The sequence below is a fragment of the Lactuca sativa genome, chromosome 5 (genome assembly GCF_002870075.4).
Source record: "Lactuca sativa cultivar Salinas chromosome 5, Lsat_Salinas_v11, whole genome shotgun sequence".
NCBI classification, from domain to species: Eukaryota; Viridiplantae; Streptophyta; class Magnoliopsida; order Asterales; family Asteraceae; genus Lactuca; species Lactuca sativa.
Genome location: NC_056627.2, coordinates 294,740,940 through 294,767,262, shown reverse-complemented (window position 1 = coordinate 294,767,262; position 26,323 = coordinate 294,740,940). Strand labels below are relative to the sequence as shown.

At 38.5% G+C, this 26,323-nt stretch overlaps 1 protein-coding gene across 2 annotated transcripts; it reads right to left on the bottom strand.

The window, feature by feature from the left end:
- Positions 1-4,188: 4,188 nt before the first annotated feature.
- LOC111899117 (sucrose synthase) lies at positions 4,189-8,368 on the bottom strand. 2 transcript variants are annotated; one of them, XM_023894995.3, is made up of 11 exons: positions 8,213-8,368; positions 7,546-7,673; positions 7,339-7,462; positions 7,105-7,256; positions 6,825-7,017; positions 6,313-6,744; positions 5,776-6,233; positions 5,477-5,701; positions 4,819-5,382; positions 4,573-4,711; positions 4,189-4,474 (listed from the first exon to the last, which is right to left on the bottom strand). In XM_023894995.3, exons 2-11 carry the CDS (start codon positions 7,641-7,643, stop codon positions 4,442-4,444), a joined length of 2,418 nt encoding a protein of 805 aa, XP_023750763.1. In that variant the 5' UTR covers positions 7,644-7,673; positions 8,213-8,368; the 3' UTR covers positions 4,189-4,441. The 2 variants fall into 2 exon arrangements, with proteins under 2 accessions (XP_023750763.1, XP_023750764.1); XM_023894996.3 differs by having other exon boundaries at positions 8,206-8,342.
- Positions 8,369-26,323: the final 17,955 nt, after the last annotated feature.

Here is a 26,323-nt window from a genome sequence, read left to right as displayed (position 1 = left end):
AATGTTAATTAAACAATATGATTTCTCCTTTAATATATTATTCTCATAACATATTAATAAATCATATTTAAACTTTTCTCTCCTTAATTCATCATACATATTGCTATGATGAAGGCAACCCAAAAGGACCATGCTCACAATCGGGTCAAGTACATACCAAAATAGTTATGGACTTAGACACTAATCCAACACCTTCGACCCGCTAAACATGGTGAGGAAACTCACCTCATACTATTGAGTCTCACAGATAAGTGTCTGGTTGTTGGCCCACTAAAATCCTCGCCCTATCAATCATAAATAACATCCAATTAAAAATTGGATCCCAACACACACTAAGAATCTATACTAGGGTAAAAGAACTTCTCACCCCTTTACCCAACATGGCCTAAAGCCTAGGCCCAATCCAATTTTTCTAAAAGCCCAATATTCTAGAATAATCATTCCAAGCCCAATTATGGCACAATTTTCCAAATTGGACACAAATCTATTTCATGCGCTTTCAGCCAAAGGTCCATTAAAATACCAATAACCCACTAATAGAATTTTGATGGCTCATTAAGGCCCAAGACAACAATGTCCCAATATCGAGAAGCCCATAACACCGAAGCCCACTACTGAGTATGTGGGACGTACTCAGCTCGTACGCTAAGCATACTTGCTTTAGCGCTTGTATGCTGCACGTACCAGCTTGTACGCCTAGCGTACTCGACTAGTTTGGCCAACTTTCTCATTCAGCTCTTAAATGGTTAAGCCTCCACTTCAAAACTTAGATCTGACTTCCTTGAAGTGGTTTACCACGTAAAGTTGCCAAATTTACGTGCATGCATGGCTTAATGAGGCTTTAGAGCTCAAAAGAGCTTAATGAATGTCTAAATACATGCATGAGACCATAAACACCTTAAAGTTTTCACCTTTAAGCTTAAAGAACCCTCCAAACATCCCGAAGAACCATAACAAGCTAAAGAGGAGATCAAATGGAACAAAAGGACCATAACAACCTAAAGAGTAGATCGAAGCAAAGAGTAGACAAGTTATGAACTTTATACCTCAAAAGTCACCAAAAGATAAAGCTAAGTCTGGATCTCTAAGCTTCCCTCCAATGAATGAGTCTTCCAACTTCTTCTTCTATCACTTTAAGGAGCATAAACCACCAAAAATCAAGACCAAGGCTCAAGAACACTCAAAGATGCTATTAGGGTTCGAGATTAGGGTTTTTGGACAATGGAGGTTGATAAAGAGGCCAACTCTTGGGACTTAAGGTGAATATATAGGGTGCAACACCCCCAAAATTAGGGTTACATTTAGACGCACGTAAGCCCCGCGTACGTGCTCAAGGGCGCGATCCAACCTCGGACTAGTACGTTAAGCGCACACATATGGTACACCCTGCGTACTAGCTTCTCAGCTAGTATGCTAAGCGTACCCTATCGTACACCCCACCTACTAACCATAAGGACAAAAAGTGAAGTGCTCATAAATAGAAGGGTTAAAGGGAACATACCAAATTCAAGTGTTACATTTGAAACATCCCAAAAATACGGTCCAAATTTTTTGTTTTAAATCATTATCAAAAACCATAAATCATCCATCATCATAAAGAAAATCAAGAACCATGTATCTCTAAACATCTTGTCAAAATACTATATCGAAATCATATGAGAAAATATCAGAGTCTAAAACAATCCCAGGTTGAAACTATGGTGAGTGCCATGCGATCATCCCGAGCCCTTCCCTTTGCTAGTGGAAGTACCTGAAACCAAAACTGAAAACTGTAAGCACAAAGCTTAGTGAGTCGCTCCAAACTACCATATACCATACACATATAACATGCAACTAGGAGATACGGGCCCCACCCACACTCCACTAACTAAGAGATACAGGCCCCGCCCACACTCAACTACTTCGAGATACGGGCCCCACCCACAATCAGCTACTTCGAGATACAGGCCTCGCCCACACTCTGCTGCTATGAGATACGGGCCTCGCCCACACCCGACTGCTATGAGATATGGTCCCTGCCCACACTCAGAGACTAAACAAACATACAAGTATCACACAGACAACAAGTATAACTAAATCTATCAATCATGCATATATCCATAATCAAGCTAAGCTATAAGATACAGACCCCGCCCACACTCGGCTACTATGAGATACGAGCCCCGCCCACACTCGGCTACTATTAGATAGGAACCCCGCCCACACTCGGCTACTATGAGATACGGGCCTCTCCCACAATCAGCTACTAACATATCATACTACAGGCCGGCCTTGGTGCCTTAGACCCATTCCTACTGAAGGAAACTCACCTCGCAAGACTGACTGCTGGAAACTCGAGTGAGAAATCCCTGTCTGCTGCTCCGGCTACTCTCTTGCTATCAATTCCATAGTCACACTTAATCAAAATCTGATAATCCTTATTAGGGTAAAATGACCATTTTACCCATAGCCAAAGTCAACGTCCCGGTCAAAGTCAAAGTCAAGGTCAAGGTCAACTCCCAGTCAACCCAACTCGTCGATTTATCTCCAACTCGGTGAGTCCCTGTAATGCTTAGACTTGTGGTCAACCGAGTCAACTCGTCGAGTCCCTTTACAGAGCTATGATGTTATGTTGGTGGTGGATATTTTATCATTGCCCTGATTTGTTGTGGGTTTGTATTATAAAATCATTGTATGGTCCAGATGGTAGTTGCAAATCCTTGGTCATGAGAAGAGATGGTACATGTTCGTGGAATGGAGTTATTCGTATGTTCGTCCAACTTAGAGGTAGATGTATCGATATTCAGTCTTTATGTCCTATCCGGATCGGGTATGGCCGTTACATGTCTTTTTGGCAGGATATTTGGATGGGTAAAGATTCGATCGCATCTATTTTTCATAGAGTTCATGCTTTGGATGCCTTTAGACATTTGAGTGTCAGTGATCGGATGTCTACGGGTTGGGAGACGACTACTCTATGATGTAATCCTAGAGGTGGCATTGAGCAGGAGCAGTGGGATGGATTACTTTTGATTATTCAGAATATACAGTTGCAATCGGTCCATGATAAATTGGGCTGGATTATTGACACTGATGACACCTTTTCTGTTTCTTCTGCTCGTGGTTGTATTGATGATAGTTTGTTGTTCGCAGGAGGTGAAGTGACTCGGTGGAATAACTGGGTTCCCATTAAGATTAATATTCTTATATGGAGGATTCAGTTACTCGGTATTCCCATTACAGAGAGACTTCCACACACAGATTATGGTAGATTCAATTCTATGCCCCATTTGCTTTGGTAGTATGGAAACTATTGATCATTTATTCGCAGGTTGCACTGATCTAGTTGTGATTTAGACGCACATTGCTATTTAGTGGGGTATTTAGGTCCCGGGGTAGATCTCAGTTCATTCTCTTTTATCATGGTCTTCTTGTATTTCTATAAGAAGAGAGCAACGTCAAACGTTTGATGCATTTCATGCTCTTTTGTTGTGATCTTCCATTGTTTCTGGAGCGGATAACCCATCCAAGATAGTTTGCAGTTCTTGGCTTAAGAATCCTATGTCTGCTACAATTTTGATGTAATTTCTTTTTTAGCATCTTGCCAGTGTTAATAATAATAATACCGCATTGCCAAAAAAAAACATATTGGTGGCATTTTTACCAAATAGACTCTGGCAAAGTTAAGCTTGAGTGAGGGTATTGAATATCATAGAATCTGGCAAATGCATTCTTAACTTTGTGAGTATTTAATTGTTATAAATAAGAATATTACGTGTGATAACTGGTGTATGGGCTAAATGTTGGTCTTGGACTCTTTTGTGGGCTTAGGATCGTGTTGGGTTGAAACAGGGAAGGAAATTATAAAAGGCCAGAAGCTGGAGGGTGCTAAGTGAAAATGAAGATTCTTGTAATGTGAAATGACTGTGAGAGAACTCATTATTTCATTCATTTCTCTCACGGATCGTCTCTCATTCTCTCATTCTAACCTCTGTAATTAGGGTTTCCATAATTTGGGGTTTACATCGTGTAATATCTATGTTTCTTTTTGGTTCTTAGTTGATTCAGACTAGTTTTAGTAAATAGTTTTTATTGAGAAATAAGTCGTTGTTCTTGTTTGATTTGAGTATTTCAAGTTATATTAAAATAACTAAAGAGAGAAAAATAATGCTTAAGAAAAAGAGAATACTTATAAAAAAAAAAAAAGAATTCATCACAAATTGGAATTGAAGGCCAATGCAAGGCAGGAGTCGATTACACAAATGGTTGGCAATGAAATAGGAATGAGGGAAATCAAACAAACACACACACATAGTCATAAACTGGAGAAAGCAAAAGCAAAAAACAAAAAGCCTTTCAAAATGCTCTCTTTCAAGTCTCACCTTATTATCATGTAATTGTAAATTGTAAATATAAAATATGTGTGGAGCACAACTCCTCAAAACCTCACAGCTTGACCACCTTACTCATCAACAGCCAAAGGAACAGATTCCGCCTATAAAAACACCAACACACAAATCATTTCCAAATTCCATCTCTACTACCCAATCACATATACATTTATTACTATTACTATTTAATTCACACACTTACCATTTTGCGATACTTCAATGCATAAAACATTTCAAGATACCGACGGATCTCAAGCCTGTCAAGCTTCGACACGTGTTTCCAGAATCCATAAACCCCAGCAAGCGTCAATAGCCTATCCGAGTATATCTGCCACGTGTATCTGTCATTTTGAGAAAATGGTTAATTAATAAACACACATGTTTATTTATGCTACTAAATTGGTTAACTTGTTAATCGAAGATAGAAACATGATTTAGATTTTCTTACTTCTCCTGGATACGCTGCTCAGCACCCTTGGAAATGGCTTCCCAATGAGAAGGGTCAGCTTTGGTCTTCTCAAAGAACTTGACAAGAAGCTCAGTCACCTGGTCCCCATGATATGGGTCGATATGAAACCCGGATTTTCCATGAACAATGATTTCCGCCGGACCACCGTGAAGCGTTGCAAATGTCGGCAGCCCACACGTCATCGCCTCCACCACCGTCAGCCCAAAAGCTTCATAAAACGCCGGCTGAATGAAAGCTCCCCTGGTGTCGGCGATTACACGATACAACTCACCGTTTCGAACCCGGTTCATCTGTGAAGAAATCCATCTAAACTGTCCGTTGAGCTTGTACTCCTCGATTAAATCGTACATCTTCTTCATCTGAGCTTGCTCTTCCAGATCCTTCGATTGCTTTCTCCGGTCACCGCCGACCACAACCAGATTCACCAGCTCACGAAGACGCTCGTTTTTCGCATACCACTCCACAAGTCCGGTCAAGTTCTTCACATTGTCCAGTCGAGCCATTGTGAACAGAATTGGCTTGTTCTTATCTTTCAAAACACATCTGTAACGAATGATGTTCATTCATTCAAATGATCAATTCGAATATTAAAATGAAAAAAAAATGGAGAATGTATAACATATAATGCAAAACGTACAAGTGTTCTTCGTTCTCGACGGAACTGAAGAGGAGTTCATCGATTTCAGGGTGAAGTGCTGTGAGCCTCTTTTCTTTCTCGCTGTAAGAGTAGTAGATCCCCATATCAGCACCGGGTGAAACGATGTTGAATTTAGGGTCAAAGACATCGATTCCATGGACGACTCTGTATAATCCCGGCATTGTGAAAGCTGTATGGCTCTCATACTGTCCAACTGTGTCCTTGCTGAAAACAAAATCAAAATTAGGGCTATGTAATTATTGCAGGCGGATCAACAATACTGACGAGAATACGTTTACCTTCCGGCGATTTCTTGGAAGGTACTGGTTATGATGAAGTCGGTGTGATTCATGGCGATAAGATCAGCAGTAAACTGAGAGGAGAAATGGTATTTCTCATCGAAGTTCTTCCAGTAGATATCGGAATCTGGGTATTTGGTTTTCTCAAGGGCATGAGCGATTGTGCATTGAGTTACACCCAACTTGTGAGCGAGCAAAGAGGCGACAAGGTTTCCCTCGCTGTAGTTTCCGATGATTAAGTCGGGCTTCGCCTGCAACTCGGCGGTGACTTCTTTGGCGACATCCTCGGTGAAAGTCTCGATGTATGGCCACACCTCGAAACGAGAGATCCATTTGCGAAGAATACCTTTTTCGTTTCTAAACGGAACTCGAAGAATATGAGAATGCTCTGCTCCGAACACCTTCTCAAGTCGCTGCCCGCAGGTGGTTCCGACGGCGTCAGGGAGGAGCCTCGTTACCTGTTCATAATAACATCGATCATCACAACCAACTTTATTAACTATTGAGGATTTTGAACGAAGAAGAAAGGGGACTTACGATGAGAATACGGGGAACAATATCAAGTCCTTGCTCCTTGATCCTCTTGAGCATCTCACGTTCTAAAGCAGGAACTTGATCGAGAATGTAAACAACTTGACCACCGGTGTCGGGGTATCCTAAAACGTTTTCTTGAGCGAAGTAACCATGGGGGGAAAGAATGACAACGTTGAAGACCATAGGGATTCTTCCAAGAAATTTCTCGAGGGTGCATGCATCAGGAGCTTCGAGAAGATCGAGTAGCATATGGATCATCTCCATGACACCTTCTGCTTTAGCACCCCAACCTCTCTCCAATCCGATCTCTTGAAACTTATGCTCAAATTCAGAGTATGGAGTGGTGGCATCGAGTGTCGATAGGTACTCCGATGCCTTTCTTAACACAGATTGAAGAGAATTCAGGTTCTGGATTCTGTCATTCAGCATCATCGTCTGCAAATCAGAAAAACTCAGTACAGAACTTTAATCAAACAAGTGAATCAAGAAGAAATTTAGGGTTTTGAGTGTAATACCTTGCCCTTGCAGGCATGAGTACGGAGGAAATCGAGTAGCGGATGCATGCTATCTTTGTCGTGAAACATTTTAGCAGAGAGGTGGCGATTAAGGAACTCAACCCCGTTCCCGATGGACTTGGTTAGGGTTGGCCGGGGAAAAGATGCGGTGAAAGGTTCGAAGTCCAATTCCAGTACGAAGTTGCCATTGGAGCTGCGATGATTCAGAAATTGTGTAAACATGTGCGTAAGAAACTGAGGAAAGAGGCGAATTTATTGGTGAAAGGATAACGATACTTACGATCCATTAACGAGTTCTTCTTTGAAGTGAAGATACTCGGGAACAGTTAATTCTTCAACGACCAGAGCATTCACATTTACTCTTACATATTCCCAAACACCAGGTCGGAGACGAATAGCAAGAGCAACCCATGGAGGCAACACTATTGCTTCCTATCAGTTGAAAAAAAACAGAGGATCAAGCGGATGCATGATTGATTGTCGTTTAATTTTGTGTGTTTATTCGATCATATACCTGTGTTGATTTGAGAACTTCATGAAAGGCACCATCATGAAGTTTGGTATCCTCCTTGCAGATTGCATCAAACTCAGCCATGAGTTGGTGAGGCTTCAATATTCCTTTTCCATGGCTCTCAATCCTTGAGAATATCAGATTATAAACAAATATTAAAATCATTCGCAAAATTGTGTCTCAGAAGATGAACCAGAAAACAGAACATACCTTGAAAGAACCATTAGGATTTCATTACGATGAGTTGCGAGGGTTGAATCCAAACGCTCTCGCAGACTGTGAACACGGGTGAAAACTTTTTCCGCCATGATCGGCCACAAACTCAGAAAGGTTTTCAACTGCAAGAGAAGGAAGGTTTTAGATGATCTGATTACTAAAATACAGAGGAATTAAATTTGTAGAAGAAAGAACAATCCAGGTGTCTAATGCTTATTGATACACCAGTATCTATGGTTCTAGAGACGAATGATTATTCAAGTAAGAAAAGCGAAAGAAAGTCAATAGAGGCCACCACCACGAATTCAAAACTTGAATAGTATCAACTACTTGGCATTATTTACTGATATAAAATTCATTTTATTACTAATAATGCCCTAAATCGAAGTATGAAGTTGATAGATTCATTATCGGAACTTTTAAGCACAAGTATGAAGTCCTCAAATAGATAATATAATAAACAAAAACCAGAAACAAGGATGAATCCTAATATGAAGTTCTGCAAAAATTGAGCTACATGGCAGAGAAATCAAAAGCAACTAAAATTTGATTCGATCATCGTGATGAAGCTTTGTGTGCTAATGTTGAGGAAAAAAGTATGAGAAATCAGAAAAGGAAATAAAGTAGTTTCGATCATCCTGACCAAATACATACATCACACCTTTTAACTTGGTTTTCAACAGAACAGCAAAGTGGACGTAATTGACGAGGGAGAAAAAGGGATGAACGGAAGGATAGAGATGAGAAGGCAATTAAGGGAATGGTGTGATTTTATAGGCAAAGAGAGGAGAAAGCGGAAATTCTTTCAACCATTTTTTTTAGTATCTTTTTCGTACCACCTTTGTCGACAACAGTAATACCTCCACAACCTTCCTATTTTATTTATTAATAATGAGACGTATTAAAGAAAGTAAATAAATTTTATTTTTGAGTGAATTATGTCATATAATAATCTAATGTATTAAGGAAAGTAAATTAAATTTTTTTTTAGTGAATTATACCGTACTTATACAATATCTTCTTTTGTGTGTAGAAGAAGAAATATATAGATTAAAGTGGAAGATATGAAAGGACAAAATTAACTTTTAACATTAGATCAAATATAGATGTAAAATACGGCACCTTCAATTTTACGTCTTGATTTCCCCTCAGGCAAATCATTAATTTCTTGAAAAAGTGAAAATTTGAAAATATTTTCACTAAAATGACCATGAAAAGTGGATTCATGTCTCCAAAAAAAACCATATTTTCCATTTTTTTAAATAAACATTATGTATAAAATCCAAGTTGCAACTATATATACATATATACTAGATTATGACCCACGTGGGAACATATAAATAAAATACAAATTTATATAGATATTACAAAATAATTATAAAAAACAGGATTATTGGTATTATTGAAATGTGTAGAAATTACACTAAAATAGGTAAATATATATAACGTTGAAGGACCTCTTTATAGACAATATTTTTTGTTTTATTAGTTCAATGACCTTATTTGTCGCATATAAGTATCTTCAAACACTTTTTACTTGTGACACGGAAAACAACTATATACGGCCAACCATGCGTGAAAATGGGTCTAAACAAGTCTAATCCAACATTTGACAATGTACTTTCAAAATATATTGTTATTTTATAGCTATATTGCGAAATATAACTGTTTATTTCAAAAAATAGCAACTTATTTATGTTCCTTCAAAATGAACCACATAAAACCCCCCACAAAGAAACTATAACCAATAAATCTACAACGAAGCTAATCATCCTCTTCCACTTCATCTCTAATATCAGGTCTTTTTTTCCTTAATTTGAGTTGTTGTCACTATCAACAACAATGTTAAGATTCATTGATGACTTTTTTTTTATTTTAGGGATAACTATGACATAAATCATTTATCAGGTCCATCATTTATGTTTATATCTTCGTTTTTTTTTTTTGTTGATTTTGATATGCCTTCTTCGGTTTACCACCATCTTTTTTTTTCAGAATCATTTTTTTTATGAAATAACATTTTTTTGTGAAATTCATTCTACGGTTTTTAGTATGTGTAGGTACGTTGATTTTTTTGAAGTAAAGAAAGTAGGGTTTTTGTTTGATGTTGGTTCCTAGGTTTGGTTCTTATTTTTCGTGATTTCTCATAATTCATTGTGTTTTATTTTCCATCTTTATCTACAATCTTTAAGTATAGAATATTTTATTCATATATTCATTCACTATAGAGTTTAATAAAGGAAAAAAGAAACACCCCCTTATTTTATTTACTTTGCAGATCATCAAGCCTCCATGCAAAGCTTACAACATAATGAAAAAAACAAAAAAAAAAACCCTTATGAGGTAAATGTCAATTACGATTCTACCCATTTTCTTCTTGTAACAATTGTCTCACTTCAATACTTCAAAACATCTGTTTTTGTGTTTAAACATATTATTGATAGCATGAAAGATCCAAGCATTGTTGCATTTTGGTTAATCACAATGCCTCAAATTATGGGAGGATTTAAATATGATGATGAGGTCAAACATAAAATATGATGGTAATACAAGGTTTGTCTTCTTCTTATTTATTTATTTACTTATTTTTTAATTCAACTTTATTACAAAATTAAATAGTTTTTTTTATTGATATTAGAGTTTCTTATTTAGAAAAATATGCGATATGATCAGCTTCTTGGTACTATAGCAATGAGAAAACTTGGATGAGCAGGAAGTGAGATAAATTTATAATTTATTAACTTTAATGAGTAATTAATTAATTATAATTTTGTTATTGAATTTAAAATACAATAGGGATTATATCAATGGATCCTGAATGTGCAAGAAATGATCAAGTAGTAGCAAAGAACATTTGTTACTACTAAGCAAATAGCAAATTAGAGCCAGAAGTGATGAAGCTCTATCCACCACCATGACCTCAAAACTGTGTGTGTGTGGGGGGGGGGGATCAGTATAAACAAAAGTTTTTTCATTTATTTTTAGTAATTTACATATTTGGTCCCTTTGTTTAGTTGTTGGTTTTGGTCCCTAAAAGAATCAGAGTTGTAGTTTTTGGACCTTGTTTCACTGTTTCATAAAACTTTTATGATTGCCTAAGTTAACAGTCTAACTGTTAGTTTTTTTTTAAATGACCATTTTGCCTTAGAACCAAAACTAAAAACCATATAGCATAACAACAAAATTTATATTTTTCTTTTTTTTTTTACTTAAGTTTAGAGTAAATTACATTTTTGGTCCTTGAGTATACCTGATTTTTTTTTCAGAAGATTCTGAGGGGTGTTTTTGGTGTTTCAGGGTCAAATGCCGACTCTAGTTAAGTACACACTTCTATTATATCGTGCATTCTTACCTGCCCATGTATGGTACCGATTCTTTTTGAACAAAGAATACGGGAGCCTATTTTCATCATTCACAAGATGCTTATATTTAACTTTAAAGCTCACATCAATTGTTGAGAAAGTATATTTGCTTTCATGTCTTTTGTACAACCTGTCTGTTATATTATGTCATGTCATCTCTTGTCTTGTCTATTGATTTTTTACAAAGGTATACACACATGTAACATCATAATTTCATTATATATAACATCCAATTTTAACATTAAGTTTACTGTTTTAGAAAATAGGATCATAGTTACCGATTAAAAAGATGGAACCAAGAACCAGACACAACATCAAAAAAAAAAAATCAAAAACAACATTATACATCCAAATTATAAGTATTCAACAAAGAAACATACGAATGAGTAAAAACATATAAATTCGAAAACAATATCAAACTTATAGATTAAAAGGATTTAACGAAGAAGTACATACATTTATTTGACTAATCCGACTGATGGGAAGGTTGAAGTTTTTTTGCATTTGTTTTCTGCAGAGGACTTATGACATAATGTTTGTGTAAATCGATTATTAAAAAAGTTTGAAATATATATACAAGTCAATATGATGAAAATTAGAAGGTAATCAATTGAAATCCCATTTAAACCTAAAATAGAAGATATTATGCTTCAAAGTGTATTGGTTCATAATAATATCCGAAACTTTTGAAATTTGAAATTAATAGTTTCCGAGATTTCAATATATAATATATTTGGAAAGCAATTTTGAATTGAAATAGAGCCTAAATTTAAGGTTTACATTAATAAGGAACCAATTTTGTAGTTGTAAGTTTGGAAAGAATTCAAGAAAGAATTCAAGAAACATTTTCATTCAATTCCTACATTTAATTTCCTAATATAACGGGTTGACTTCTTGTTTGATTAGGTGACGTAAGCAAATTAATCTAAGGGTGCAAAACCTATAAAGAAAACACAATCAACAACTCAGATTGTTTTAGATGATGTCATAAGGTTTCTCTTTTAATAATATTTAGATATATATATATATATATATATATATATATATGTATGTATGTATATATATATATATATATATATATATATATATATATATATATATATATATGACAAATGCTAAACTTTTTCGATTAAGAATGATTTTTGCGAGTGCACCTTCTTCTCAGGGGCGGCTCAACCAGATTGGGGGCACTAAGCGAACCAAAATTTTTGGGGCCTTTTGCCCTTTACTATACTCATTGTTATAAACCCTCCTCCTTTATCCGGGCTTGTGACCAACAATAATAAACTAAAATCTTTATAAATGGCGAAGTTAATTTTTTTGATGAATTATAGAAAAATATAAATCTTTTGATATGGGTGATCTATTTTTAACATAACAAGACACCAAAAGGGTACATTCTTGATTCAATTTGAAGAACGAAATATAAGAGAGGACCTCCTTCTGTTTGTTTCCATAACCACTCAGAAACTGCAAAATCATAAGAAGCAACGTGTTGGAAAGCTTTCCAGGCGAGTTTTGTTTTAAATTGTTGGTCATCTTTGTTGGATTTAAGGAGTTTTGGAACTAAAAGGTAATCTTGTGTATCAACTACAACCAAGAAATCCTTGTGATTCCGTTTCACAAAAAAGTAAGTTTATAAAGAAATCATTGTTGTTGATAACTTGATATCATAGTATTTTGTATTGAACTATTGATTTTAACAACCTTTGTTGTTTCTCATATCATTGTAGGGCCACAGATATCAATGTTTTCCATTCCATCATCAAATGTAATTCTAGTGGTGGAAGTGACGTTTTCATCAAAGGAATATAAATTTACCGCTATAAGTTCAAATATACCTAAAAGAGCAATCAAGATTTATTACTTAATAACCAGTTCAATATATGTCAGCTGCCTTTCAAGTTTCATGAGAGAATGTTAGCTATGTAACTTACTGATATTGTGCTTGACAGCCTTGAGAATAAAAGATAATGGAAAACATAAAACTGGAAAACTAAAATTCATTCCAAGTTCCAACCCTGGGTCCTTGATTCTATATTCTATAATCAATGGACAATGGATAGTGTAAAAAACACTAATTCTAATCGACCATTGTCCAGAATTAGTTAAGGAGATAATTAAAACACATACCGTTTCAGTTGAGGTTGAGCCGCCTGCCACCCCTGATTTGTACGATCGAGATAAGGAAGAAGAACAGAAGGTTGAAGCCAAGAAGGAAGAAGAACAAAAGGCTGCTTTGTTGTGGTTGTGGAATTTCTATTGCATCGTGCGTATGAATCATTTCTGAATTTCAATACTAGAATTAGGTTTAGCATTGAGGGGCCCCTTAGAATTGGGGGCCATAAGCCCTTGGCTAGTTCAGAACAAGCTAAAGTCGGCCCTGCTTCTTCTCACATTTGATGTTGGCTGTTGGTTTCCTTAGACGTGTGTGGCGAAGAAGGTTTGTAGGCGTGGTGGAAGTGTGGAGTATATTACCAAAAAGTGTGGAGTATATTACCAATAAGTCATATGAAGTTTTCTTCTAAGATAAAGTTGATAAAAAAAATTATGAAGATACTAAACTTTCAAATAGTGAAGAGATTACTGTAAATCCATTAAAAGTATTTTAGTAAAAAACAAATAAGTATTACAATGGACAATGTGAAAGTTATAATTGTTACGACTAAAAGAATTTATGAAGTTTTCTTCTAAGATAAAGTTGATAAAAAAATTTATGAAGATACTAAACTTTCAAATAGTGAAGAGATTACTGTAAATCCATTAAAAGTATTTTAGTAAAAAACAAATAAGTATTACAATGGACAATGTGAAAGTTATAATTGTTACGACTAAAAGAACCCAAAATACAAAAACACATGCATTATCTTTTGAACTTCAAAATACATTTTCGTTCTTCATATTCAACTCCAACTACACAACCTGCAGTTCCAACTTCGATTCCCCCAACTACAAACTATCATTTATGTTCTACTTTTTCAACTCCACTGCACTATTTTCAATTCTAACTGTATATCCTTCAACTTGTGTGCATGTCAAAAACTAAATCTTTATAGATTTGTAGAGTTAGTTCATTGTCTATCAATTTGAAATATTTACTATTTTCATCTGGTCTTGTAAAAATATCACGTGAAACATAACTGAAAGTAAACAAAATTGAGTTTAGTACATTTCCCCTGCACCCGTAATTTTGATTGATGAGATCCAAAATGTTCTTAAAACTAGAAACAATTCCAGACAACTTTCACGTTTTAAGAAAATGTTGATTCCCAACAACCATGACGTGGTGATCCCACCACTACGTGGTGAATGGAATCTTCACGATTTTTTACGCTGACTTAGAGAATACGGGATATACTCGAGCACCACGTCGTGGTGGAGGTTAACCATGATGTGGTGGCCATAGTTTGGGTGGAATTGAATATTTGGCTAAGGATTGGTCTCGGCTTGATTTTAGGAAGCTTGGGTTGGCTGTGTTGTTGTTGAGTAGATGTTGAGCTTCTGTTGAGTTGTTAATGTGAGTTTTCCTCATTGTGTTTGTGGGTCGAAGGCACCAATATCAGCCCACTATGTTATGTATCCTAGTATATAGGATGATGTTATGTTGGATATGATAGAATGGTAGATCTGTATGATTACATGTATTCGTTGGATATATGTTAGATAGGTAGATCTATATGATTACATGTACTTGTAGTTATTGATTGTTATTGTATATGTTGACATGTTATTGTTTTGTTGGGTTGAGGTGGTCCTACTTTGTGCTGAAAGCCAAGATACCCAAGGCGGCCCAGATAGGTTGCATGCCCTACAAGGCGGTCCAGTCAGGCCGAAGGCAAGAAGAGCGGTCCAGATAGGTTGTAGGCCCTACGAGGCGGTCCAGTCTGGTCGAAGGCTCGAAGAGCGGTCCATATAGGCTGTAAGCCCTGCGGGGTGGTCCAGTCATGTTGATAACTCATGTATGCATGTTGTTATCTATTGATGGTGTGGGGTACTTTGGGGGAGCTCACTAAGCTTCGTGCTTATAGTTTGATTTCATGGTTTCAGGTACATCAGAGGATCGGGCAAGGCGAATGCGTGATTGTGCACATCATCCTTGGATATATTATGGATTGATGACTTTGGGATACTCTGATTTTGACTATGTTCTTGAAAACAATGTTTTTGTATGGTTTATGGATTATTAAAGGGTTTTAAAAACGAAAACTTTTACAATGGTTTTTGGGATATTACATCTTTATCTGATAATCTTCACTATTTCATGTTTATGTAGTCAGAGATACTTTGAGGTGAGACTTAAGTTGTATGGACTGTACACATAATTCAAGATTATTCTTTTTTATTTTTTTTGCCATCACTTTAATATAATTTTAACTTTTCTCTTTAATAGTAATGATTGTATTATGAATGGATTAATGTAAAAAGGTGCAACATACATTTGTTTATAAATTATAACATTCTCTTTCATGTTCGTATACGGGGTTTGGTATATATTTTATGGTATAACATAAGTACATTATTTAGTCTCTTCTCAAGGGTTATGAAAAACTTATAGACTGACCTTGATAGTATAAAAAAGAACAATGTCAATGAAGCTACAATATTAGGATGAGATGATGTTCTTGAACTTGATCAAGGAGATATGTAAATAAATTTAATTTATAATAATAATAATAATAGATATTAATAATAATATAAAGTAATAGAAGTTTATATATATATATATATATATATATATATATATATATATATATATATATATATATATATATATATATATATATATATATATATATATATATATATAGGACGAATGGTGTGTTCGACAAAAAATAGCTGGAAGTTAGAAGTTTGTAGCTAGTAGTAAGAGTTGGTAGCGAGAAGATGGTAGTCGGTAGCTGGAAGCTGGAAGTTGTAATCTTTATAGTATTATTTATATAAGAATATTTGACGTAAGTAGTTGGAACCTTATGAAATATGTAAAATTACATAAACGGCATAACAATATAAACTAAAACTCAAATGTAAATATAATAATTGTTTTTTATAAACTATAATTTTCAAAAGTTAAAAATCATCTAAGTTTTAATACTTAGTGCACTGGTTAAATTTCCTAATTGGTAAAAACTTTTTTTTTATTTATATTAGTAAATATTAAGTAATTAAAACTTTTCAATTTTTTAAGAATTAGACCAAATATTTCTTACATATTACAAGTGTTTTTTTGTTTTAAAAAAACAATATTATTGTAAAATATTAATTTTGGTTTATAAATTCATATAATTAATATTTATTTTTTTATTAGATGGAGATTAATAAACTATAAAATCTAGTATACGTTTGTTTCAAATAAACACATCATATTTAATCGTATAAAATATATTTTGATTCAAATAAAAACATCATAATTATTAAAATATATTTATATTTATTAGTATAAGATAATGCCCAAAAGTATAGATAAATTTCAATTTGTTAAAATCTAAAAGAGTTTTTTTGTTAAAGATTAGTTGAAAATTTAAAAATTAATTAAGTCAATAAAGATCATTTATAAAAATTGAACTATAACTAGAAAATCACAACAAACTATAATTACCGTTTTTGAGTTTACTCTTCTTTATTAATTATTTGTTTAATTAGGTTTTTCCATCAAACTGCTGATTTTAGTTGCAGTGATAAAATGTTACAACTTATAACCAATCGTTTAAAATTTTAAGCGGAAAGGAATATACAAAAAGTATATTCCTACTATTTGACGATAGTAAAATACAAAAAGAGGGTTGCTGCTTATTGTTGTGGACATTGTCATTTTCATAGGCTTTATTTTTGCTTTTTAATCATTAATGGTTTGTGTGGTATATACACGTATAAAAATAAATTAATGCTAATTTCATTTTGTAAGTGTATAAAATTAAATGCAATAGTAATTGTATTTATTTTATTGTCAATGTACATAAGTGGATTTAAGGTGTAGTTTAGGAGTAGGTTAGATTTGCCGTTTAAAAAAAAAAAAAAAAAAAGACAATGTACATTATTAAAATAAATAGCCATATTATACTCCTATTGTCAACTTGTCATCATCCCCAAAACAGTTAACGTTTTCTTAATTTAAGTAAAACACTTAAATAATGAAAAAAATAATGTTAAGGGAGCACATAGTTTATGAATTAGAAAAGGTAAACGAGAAGTATTTATATATATTATGCAGAAACTCGTTAAGTACTTGAAAACTAATGTCAGGGATCCAGGTTTTGTTACATGTAATTAGAAGATATAAATAAAAAAATGACCCAGTTTGATTTATTGGTGTCATATGGAAAACTTTGGCTTTATTTTGACCAAACAATCCTAGGATAGAAAGGGTCGGTATTTTCCACCATTTTGTTTGTAATCACTAATCAATCAATATACCTGAATTAAAAATAGAAAATTTCATAATTGATTCAGAAATAACAACAAATTAGGTCGTGTATTATTACTATATATTTTTTTTCGTAAGATTGGCATTGATAACTTCAAACAAAATCTAAGAGTTTGAATATTTGCAAACACTAAAGAGTTTATAGCTTAACGTCCAACGCTATCAGATATTGTTCGTACAACTTAAAGTCAAATATTGAAGTCTCATCTAAAATAAATTAGATTTACCCTTTTTGCAAATACAAGTTACTCACAAATCTTTGTGAAATAGTTAATTAGAAAATAGAAAAATAAGACATTTCCAAAGCAATCAACTAATAAAGAAAATTTCGTTGGGAAATACATTGGACTAAAATCCATGTAAATACCATGGCTTGTTCTAACATGAGGCAATATATTATTAGTCACTGGATATAATTAAAATAACAACATTTTTGGTATGTTTATTTTAGCATCACTTTCATGGATAGAATTAGGATAAGGATACCAATACTGTACATGTTTTTAGAAGTTTTAAATTAAATTAATTAGATTATTGGTGTTGACAAAAGGAAAAAAGGTAAACAATAATAAGTGTACTAAATTGGACACACAGTTATTGGAAAGTACAAGTAAATTTATTTTAAGAAGGAGCCCACAATGGGGAAAACCATGGGCGCTTGTAATTGTTGTATATTCAAAAACCATTAGCGGTGTGCATGGTAGTCAATCGTGTTTTGTGTTTTTACAACAAAGTCTGCATCGCTTGGGTTTGACGTATAATTTATTTGAATTACCTGGTTGGATGCCAAAGATCAGTAAAAAAAAAAAAAATCAAAAATGCAGCATGCAGATCCTAGTTTTATACACGTGGATGGTAGAACTGCTTTGCATACGTGCATTTTGTAGAACTCAACCAATCATACCAAACATAACACCTCACAATATCAAACGAATAAGACTTATGACAACATCACAACACTAATATAAAAGATGGGACATTTTATATTAGAATTTATATTAACGGTTAATGTATAACCGAATAATGGAACTGGACGTATTGAAAACTCAATTGAATGATATGACTTGAATCCGAGCCGTATATCTAGAATATATATCGATTGAGGTACATGTCAAATATTTTTTTTAAAACAAAATGTTTGTCCTCCAGAATAAAACAGTCAAAATGATTATTCAAAGGTGTGTTTGTGTATTTTTTAAGTTAAAGTGACTTATAAACAACTAACTGATAAACTAGTTTATTTTTATTTTTATTTTTTTTAATTTCTTATGTTTGGCAAATCAAAAAATAGCTTGTACGTCAATTAAAAAAAAAAACTATTTAGACTATCTTTTTAAGAGGCATTTTTTTTAATTTCAAATATACCTTTAATTAATTATAAAAACATAAAATAGCTTAAAAGATATCCGAAAGATATATATATATATATATATATATATATATATATATATATATATATATATATATATATATATATATATATATATATATATATATATATATATATATTTCGGATATCTTTTCAGCTATTTTTACCAAACATTATTGTTCATCAGCTAACTTTTTATTTAACAGCTCGCTTTCCAGCTATGAGTTATGTAACAGCCCGAAATCTCAGGTATTGTTTAATTATGTTTTTGGGGTGAGTTGAGAGGGGACTCGGCGAGTTGGAGCCTAGACTCACCGAGTAGGATCGCAGACTTGGTCGCGGGTCCGCGACTGGACTCGACGAGTCCCGATATGGACTCGGCGAGTCGACGCTGTTCAACAGAAACCCTAACCGTTCGGTTTTGGATCGTATATAATGCTCTTATAGGCCGTCATTGTCCGTCTTTAGTCGATTGAGAGGAACCCTAAACGGCTGTGGGCATCTAAAGCAATATTGGAGGATATTAGGGTTTGAAGAAATTGTTGGGCAAGGAGGAGAAGAGTTTTGGCTAAAGGAACAGCAAGGGATTCGAGTTCTGCGGTTTGGAGACACAGAGAGGGCATATTCCAGGTAATATTTCAGATTCCCTTCTGTTATTTGATGTGTATACGAATCTAGGGTTTATGAAACCCATTTAGTGATTAGATGGGTTATTATGTTATTACCCAGACGTTTATCCCCACAGTAATGAGATGTTTAGAAGTCCAGAAAGTCCCATGGTTGTATATCTCGGGACCATACGTAATTCAGGAAGCAGTTGCTCGTCTGCATGGCATGGACTCGCCGAGTTGTTCTTCAGACTCGGCGAGTAGCTTGAAGATTTACTGGGACTCGCCGAGTTGTTCTTCAGACTCGGCGAGTGGAGTCGGGGTGGCCCCGCGATTCTTCCAGGAGTAACTCGTCGGGTCGAGGAGGGTACTCGACGAGTAGATAAGGAATCTCAGAAAGTTGGAGGACGTCTAGACTCGCCGAGTCGCCATGGTACTCGCCGAGTCCGGTCGAGTTGACAGTTGACCGTTGACCAGGGTTGACCTAAGTCTGACTTCTTAGGGATAGTCACACTTAGAAGATATAAGTATTAATGAGATATGTGATGTTATAGGGAGGTTGTAGCTCGTCAGTTGTGCACGAGTCATTTCGGGATTGCTAACGTCCAGCTTTTACGAGGTGAGTCTTCTCACTACACTGTACCCGGAAGGGTTTGACTGTGTGACCGGAAGGTCAGATATGATATGTGATATGTATGCTATATGTGGTAAGTTATTTGTTATATGTGTGCTATGTATGTTATGTGGGCCGGAAGGCAATATGGTATGGGCCGGAAGGCGATTATGTTATGGGCCGGAAGGCGTTGTATTGAGGACCGGAAGGTCAGGGCCCGGAAAGGCGTATGTGCGTAAGTGTATATTGGGGAACTCACTAAGCATTTATGCTTACAGTTGTTGTGCATGTATTTCAGGTACTAGCGAGGACCGTGGGAAGGCGCCGGCATGATCGATTGATCGATACACACTGAAGAACGCTTTTATGATCTTGGGATTTGATTATTTGTATTTGACAGAATATTTAAACTATTTATGCCTTGTTTTGAGTTAAAATAAATATATTTTTAAAATGAAAAATTGGTTTGAGAATTTGAGTTGTTACAATTGGTATCAGAGCCTTGGTTTGAGAGATTCGGGTGCACCTTCGGGGGTAACTGAACTCAAACCGAGGATTTGAGGAAACTTTTCAAATAAAGACATAAACTTTTGTAAATGGTTTTATGGTAAGCAAGAAAGAAGCAGTGTGTACGATCAGTCAGCGCCCGAACGGTAAAGATCCCCAAAATACCTTACAATATTATAGGATATGAATTGTTATGTATGATAGAAGACTAGGTATTCATGATAGGACTAGAGTGGCCTGATTTGTGATGCCTTAGTCTAGGGAAGTTTGCCTATATGAGATGCGTTGCTAGTATGCGGGTAGATAGTGCATATCAGAAGTAGAGTACTCACTATCCGAAGTTTGGGGAGGAGGACTTGGGATGAACACTGATGCGGTGTGGTCGGTAGTATTGGGCCCGTACTACCAAGGACACCGGGTCAGTGGGAGACCCAAGTAAGAATCCCTGGATATCGGGGACGGGGTAGGGTTGCGTTATCGAGTGCGATTACACTTGATGGAGTCTCTGATAGTTTTATGTTGTATTTCAGAGACATCATGGTTAGACCACGCCACGGAGCGAGTACGAGCGGTGTGAGTGACGAGGATATTCGTCAGATGATTCACGAGGAGGTGGCGGCGGCGATCCGGGCTGAGATCCCGGAGATGTTTGGGTCTATCAAGACCACCCTGATGGAGACATTCGATGAGCGGTACGCCGCATTGACTGAGGCTGCAACCGCTGCAGCTACCGCAGCTGTGGCCGCTGCTAGGCCACAGGGGGGTGACTCGTTGCTGTTCCGAGAGTTCAGCAACACGAAGCCACCGGAGTTCGATGGGACGCAGGATCCGATTGCGGCGATGAGGTGGATCGCGGACATAGAGGGGTGCTTCTACACTTGTTCATGCCCGGAGCACCTGAGGGTACGGTTCGCTTTGAACCAGCTCCGTCTGGGAGCGAAGGACTGGTGGAAGTTCGTGACGGCGAACTTCACTCTGGCAGAGACTACGGCGGTGACATGGGAGGGGTTTACTGCTATGTTCAGAGAAGAGTACGTTCCCCCGGTGGAGAGAGAACGATTGGTCCAGGAGTTCTTAACCCTCAAGCAGGGTACTGACTCGGTGGCGGCGATCACGCGGAAGTTTCATGAGAGGGCGATGTTTTGCCCCGAGCTGGTGGCCACAGAGCAGGCTCGGATGAGCCGGTACTTGGGTGTTCTGAGGAGGGAGATCCGGGAGTTTGTGTCAAACTCCACTTACCATACTTTTACGGAGCTTCAGGCGAATGCCAGGAAGCGTGAGATCGAGCTGGAGACTCAGGCTAGGGAGGAGGCCGAGTCTCAGCAGACAGACCGGCGGCCGGATCAGTCTCAGCCAGCAGCCAAGCGGATCAAGTCCGCCGATTCGAGGACGGGAGGTCCGAAGAGCCGCACTTGCGGAAAGTGCGGCAAGGGTCACGATGGGGCGTGTCGAGCCGGTGCTTGCTACAAGTGCGGCAAGGAGGGGCACATTGCTAGGGAGTACCCCAAGGGGTTTACGGTTTGCTTTCATTGCAACCAGACCGGCCATCGGAAGGCCGAGTGTCCGCAGCTTCGTCAGGGATCTGCACCTAATGCCAGAACTACTGAGGCTCGACCGGTGAAGGTCGAGGTCCCGAGAGCTCGTGGGAGAGCCTTTCAGCTGACTGCGGAGGAGGTCCGCGCTGCGCCCGATGTTGTGGCAGGTATGTTGTAATTCATGTAATTATTTTAATGTCGATATGTTATGCTTATGTTATTATGCGCGTAGGTACTTTCCTTGTGAACTCTGTGCCTGCTTTAGTGTTATTTGACTCGGGTGCGAGTAGGTCCTTTGTGTCCTTAGCCTTTAGGCAGCATATCGGCGTTAGTCGTGAGTCGTTGAGTCGACCTCTGAGAGTTTCTATAGCTGACGAGAAAGTGATTTGTGCTACGGAGGTTCTTCGGGGATGTGTACTAGAGATTTTCGGGGTTGAATTCCCGATTGACCTGATTCCTATTGCGATGGGGGATGTCTGTGTCATCGTGGGCATGGACTGGCTGAGCCGATTCGGCGCTGTCATCGACTGTGAGCGTCAGTTGGTGACTATACGAGACCCTAGAGGGGGAGTTCTTTCGGTGTACGACGAGGGTACCCGTTCGGGATCAGCTTTTTGTTCGGCCGCTAGGGCGAGGCAGTGTCTACAGCAGGGCTGTAAGGGTTTTGTGGCGTATGTGTTGGATACGTGGGAGATCGCCGAGAGACCGAAATCAGTTGAGGAAGTTCCTGTGGTGCGCGAGTTTTCAGATGTTTTTCCCGAGGAGTTACCGGGAGTACCTCCTGTGAGGCAAGTAGAGTTTGGTATCGATCTGGTTCCGGGGGCCACGCCTATTGCTAAAGTGCCCTATCGTCTTGCACCTCCAGAGATGCAAGAGTTGTCCTCGCAGCTCCAGGAGTTGCTGGGGAAGGGATTCATTCGGCCGAGCAGCTCGCCATGGGGAGCACCTATTCTGTTCGTCAAGAAGAAGGATGGTTCACACCGGATGTGCATTGATTACCGGGAGTTGAACAAGCTAACGGTCAAGAACCGTTACCCGTTGCCGAGGATCGATGATTTATTCGATCAGTTGCAGGGAGCATCTTGGTTTTCCAAGATCGATCTGAGGTCAGGATACCATTAGGTGAGAGTACGAGATGAGGACGTCCAGAAGACAGCGTTTAGGACGCGATATGGGCATTATGAGTTTGTGGTGATGCCTTTTGGACTCACCAATGCCCCGGCTGTGTTCATGGATCTCATGAACAGGGTATGCAGGCCGATGTTGGATCGGTCAGTGATTGTATTTATCGACGACATTCTGGTGTATTCGAGATCTAGAGAGCAGCATGAGGAGCATTTGAGGGAGGTCCTTGAGGTATTGAGGTCGGAGAAGCTTTATGCAAAGTTCTCCAAATGTGACTTCTGGTTGCGGGAGGTCCAATTTCTAGGACATGTGGTTAATCAGAAAGGGATATTGGTCGATCCGGCCAAGGTTGAGGCGGTGATGAGTTGGGAAGTGCCGAAGTCACCCTCTGAGATCAGAAGTTTCCTTGGGTTGGCAGGGTATTATCGGAGATTCATCAGGGATTTCTCCAAGATCGCAGTGCCACTCACCAGATTGACCCGGAAGGGTGTTGCATTCTCATGGGGGCCCGAGCAGCAGACCTCCTTTGAGACACTTCGCCAGGGGTTGTGCGAAGCCCCGGTGTTAGCTCTCCCAGAAGGGATGGAAGATTTTGTGGTATATTGCGACGCATCGATTTCGGGATTGGGTGCAGTGTTGATGCAGAGGGGTCATGTGATAGCTTATGCGTCGAGGCAGTTGAAGCCTCATGAGGCGAAATACCCTACGCATGATTTAGAGTTGGGAGCAGTAGTGTTCGCTCTCAAGATTTGGCGTCACTACCTGTATGGGGTTCGATGTACAATATATACGGACCATAAGAGCTTGAAGTATTTGATGGATCAGCCCAACCTAAATATGCGTCAGAGGAGGTGGTTGGATGTGGTCAAGGATTACGATTGTGAGATCCTGTACCACCCAGGCAAGGCTAATGTGGTAGCCGACGCGTTGAGCCGCAGGGCGGAGAGCACTCCATTGCGAGATGTATGCTTGAGACTGATTGTGATGACTCCAGTATTGGACGCTATTCGTGGGGCACAGGCAGAGGCTGTACGACCAGAAATGCAGAAGAAAGAGCGGGTTGTGGGGTTAATCTCAGAGTTTGTTAAGGATAGTCGAGGGCTTATGACGTTTCAGGGTCGGATTTGGGTACCGTTTGTGGGCGGTACGCGTATTACTTTGATGGAAGAGGCTCATAGGTCGAGATTCTCGATCCATCCCGGAGCTACGAAGATGTATTTGGACTTGAGGAAAGAGTATTGGTGGCCCTGTATGAAGAGGGACGTTGCATGGTTCGTTGAGAGGTGCTTGACCTGCCGTAGGGTTAAGGCTGAGCACCAGAGACCGCATGGCAAGTTACAGCCATTGGAGATCCCCGAGAGGAAGTGGGAACAGATCACTATGGATTTTATCACCAAATTGCCAAGGATTGCTAGGGGAGTTGACGCAATTTGGGTGATTGTGGATAGGTTGACGAAGAGTGCACACTTCCTTGCCATCAGTGAGAGTTCTTCTGCGGAGAAGTTGGCGGAGATATATGTGAGAGAGGTGGTATCTCGGCACGGGGTGCCGATCTCGATTGTGTCAGACCGTGATGTGCGCTTTACTTCCAGATTCTGGAAGAAATTCCATGAGGAGCTGGGTACTAAACTGCATTTTAGTACCGCATATCATCCCCAGACAGATGGTCAGAGCGAGCGGACGATTCAGACGCTGGAGGACATGCTCCGAGCGTGTGTGTTAGACTTCGGGGGTAGTTGGGATGCGTATTTACCATTGGCAGAGTTCTCCTACAACAACAGCCACCATTCGAGCATTGGTATGCCACCTTTTGAGCTGTTGTATGGAAGGAGGTGTCGGACCCCCATTTGCTGGGGAGAGGTGGGACAAAGAGTGATGGGCAGCACGGAGATCGTGCTCCAGACTACAGAGCAGATTCAGCAAGTGAGACAAAGGTTATTGACGGCCCAGAGCCGACAGAAGAGTTATGCAGACAGGCGCCGATCCGAGCTTGAATTTCAGGTCGGCGACTTCGTTCTCCTGAAGGTCTCTCCTTGGAAAGGAGTGATTCGATTCAGGAAGAGGGGCAAATTGGGGCCCCGGTATATTGGGCCATTTCGTGTGATTGCAAGGATAGGCCGGGTAGCCTATCGGTTGGAGTTGCCAGCGGAGTTGGGTCAGACCCATGACACTTTTCATGTGTCGCAGTTGAGGAAGTGCATAGCCGATGAGTCAGCAGTGGTTCCATTGGAGGATATCCAGGTGGATGCGAGCCTGAATTACGCGGAGAGACCAGTGGCTATCAGAGATCGGAAGATCAAGGTTCTGAGGAACAAGGAGGTACCTCTGGTGTTGGTTCAATGGCAACACCGTAAGGGATCGGAAATGACTTGGGAACCGGAACGCGAGATGCGGGAGCAGCATCCCAAACTTTTTGCAGAGTGAGACTTCGAGGGCGAAGTCTAATCCAAGTGGGGGAGAGTTGTAACAGCCCGAAATCTCAGGTATTGTTTAATTATGTTTTTGGGGTGAGTTGAGAGGGGACTCGGCGAGTTGGAGCCTAGACTCGCCGAGTAGGATCGCAGACTTGGTCGCGGGTCCGCGACTGGACTCGACGAGTCCCGATATGGACTCGGCGAGTCGACGCTGTTCAACAGAAACCCTAACCGTTCGGTTTTGGATCGTATATAATGCTCTTATAGGCCGTCATTGTCCGTCTTTAGTCGATTGAGAGGAACCCTAAACGGCTGTGGGCATGTAAAGCAATATTGGAGGATATTAGGGTTTGAAGAAATTGTTGGGCAAGGAGGAGAAGAGTTTTGGCTAAAGGAACAGCAAGGGATTCGAGTTCTGCGGTTTGGAGACACAGAGAGGGCATATTCCAGGTAATATTTCGGATTCCCTTCTGTTATTTGATGTGTATACGAATCTAGGGTTTATGAAACCCATTTAGTGATTAGATGGGTTATTATGTTATTACCCAGACGTTTATCCCCACAGTAATGAGATGTTTAGAAGTCCAGAAAGTCCCATGGTTGTATATCTCGGGACCATACGTAATTCAGGAAGCAGTTGCTCGTCTGCATGGCATGGACTCGCCGAGTTGTTCTTCAGACTCGGCGAGTAGCTTGAAGATTTACTGGGACTCGCCGAGTTGTTCTTCAGACTCGGCGAGTGGAGTCGGGGTGGCCCCGCGATTCTTCCAGGAGTAACTCGTCGGGTCGAGGAGGGTACTCGACGAGTAGATAAGGAA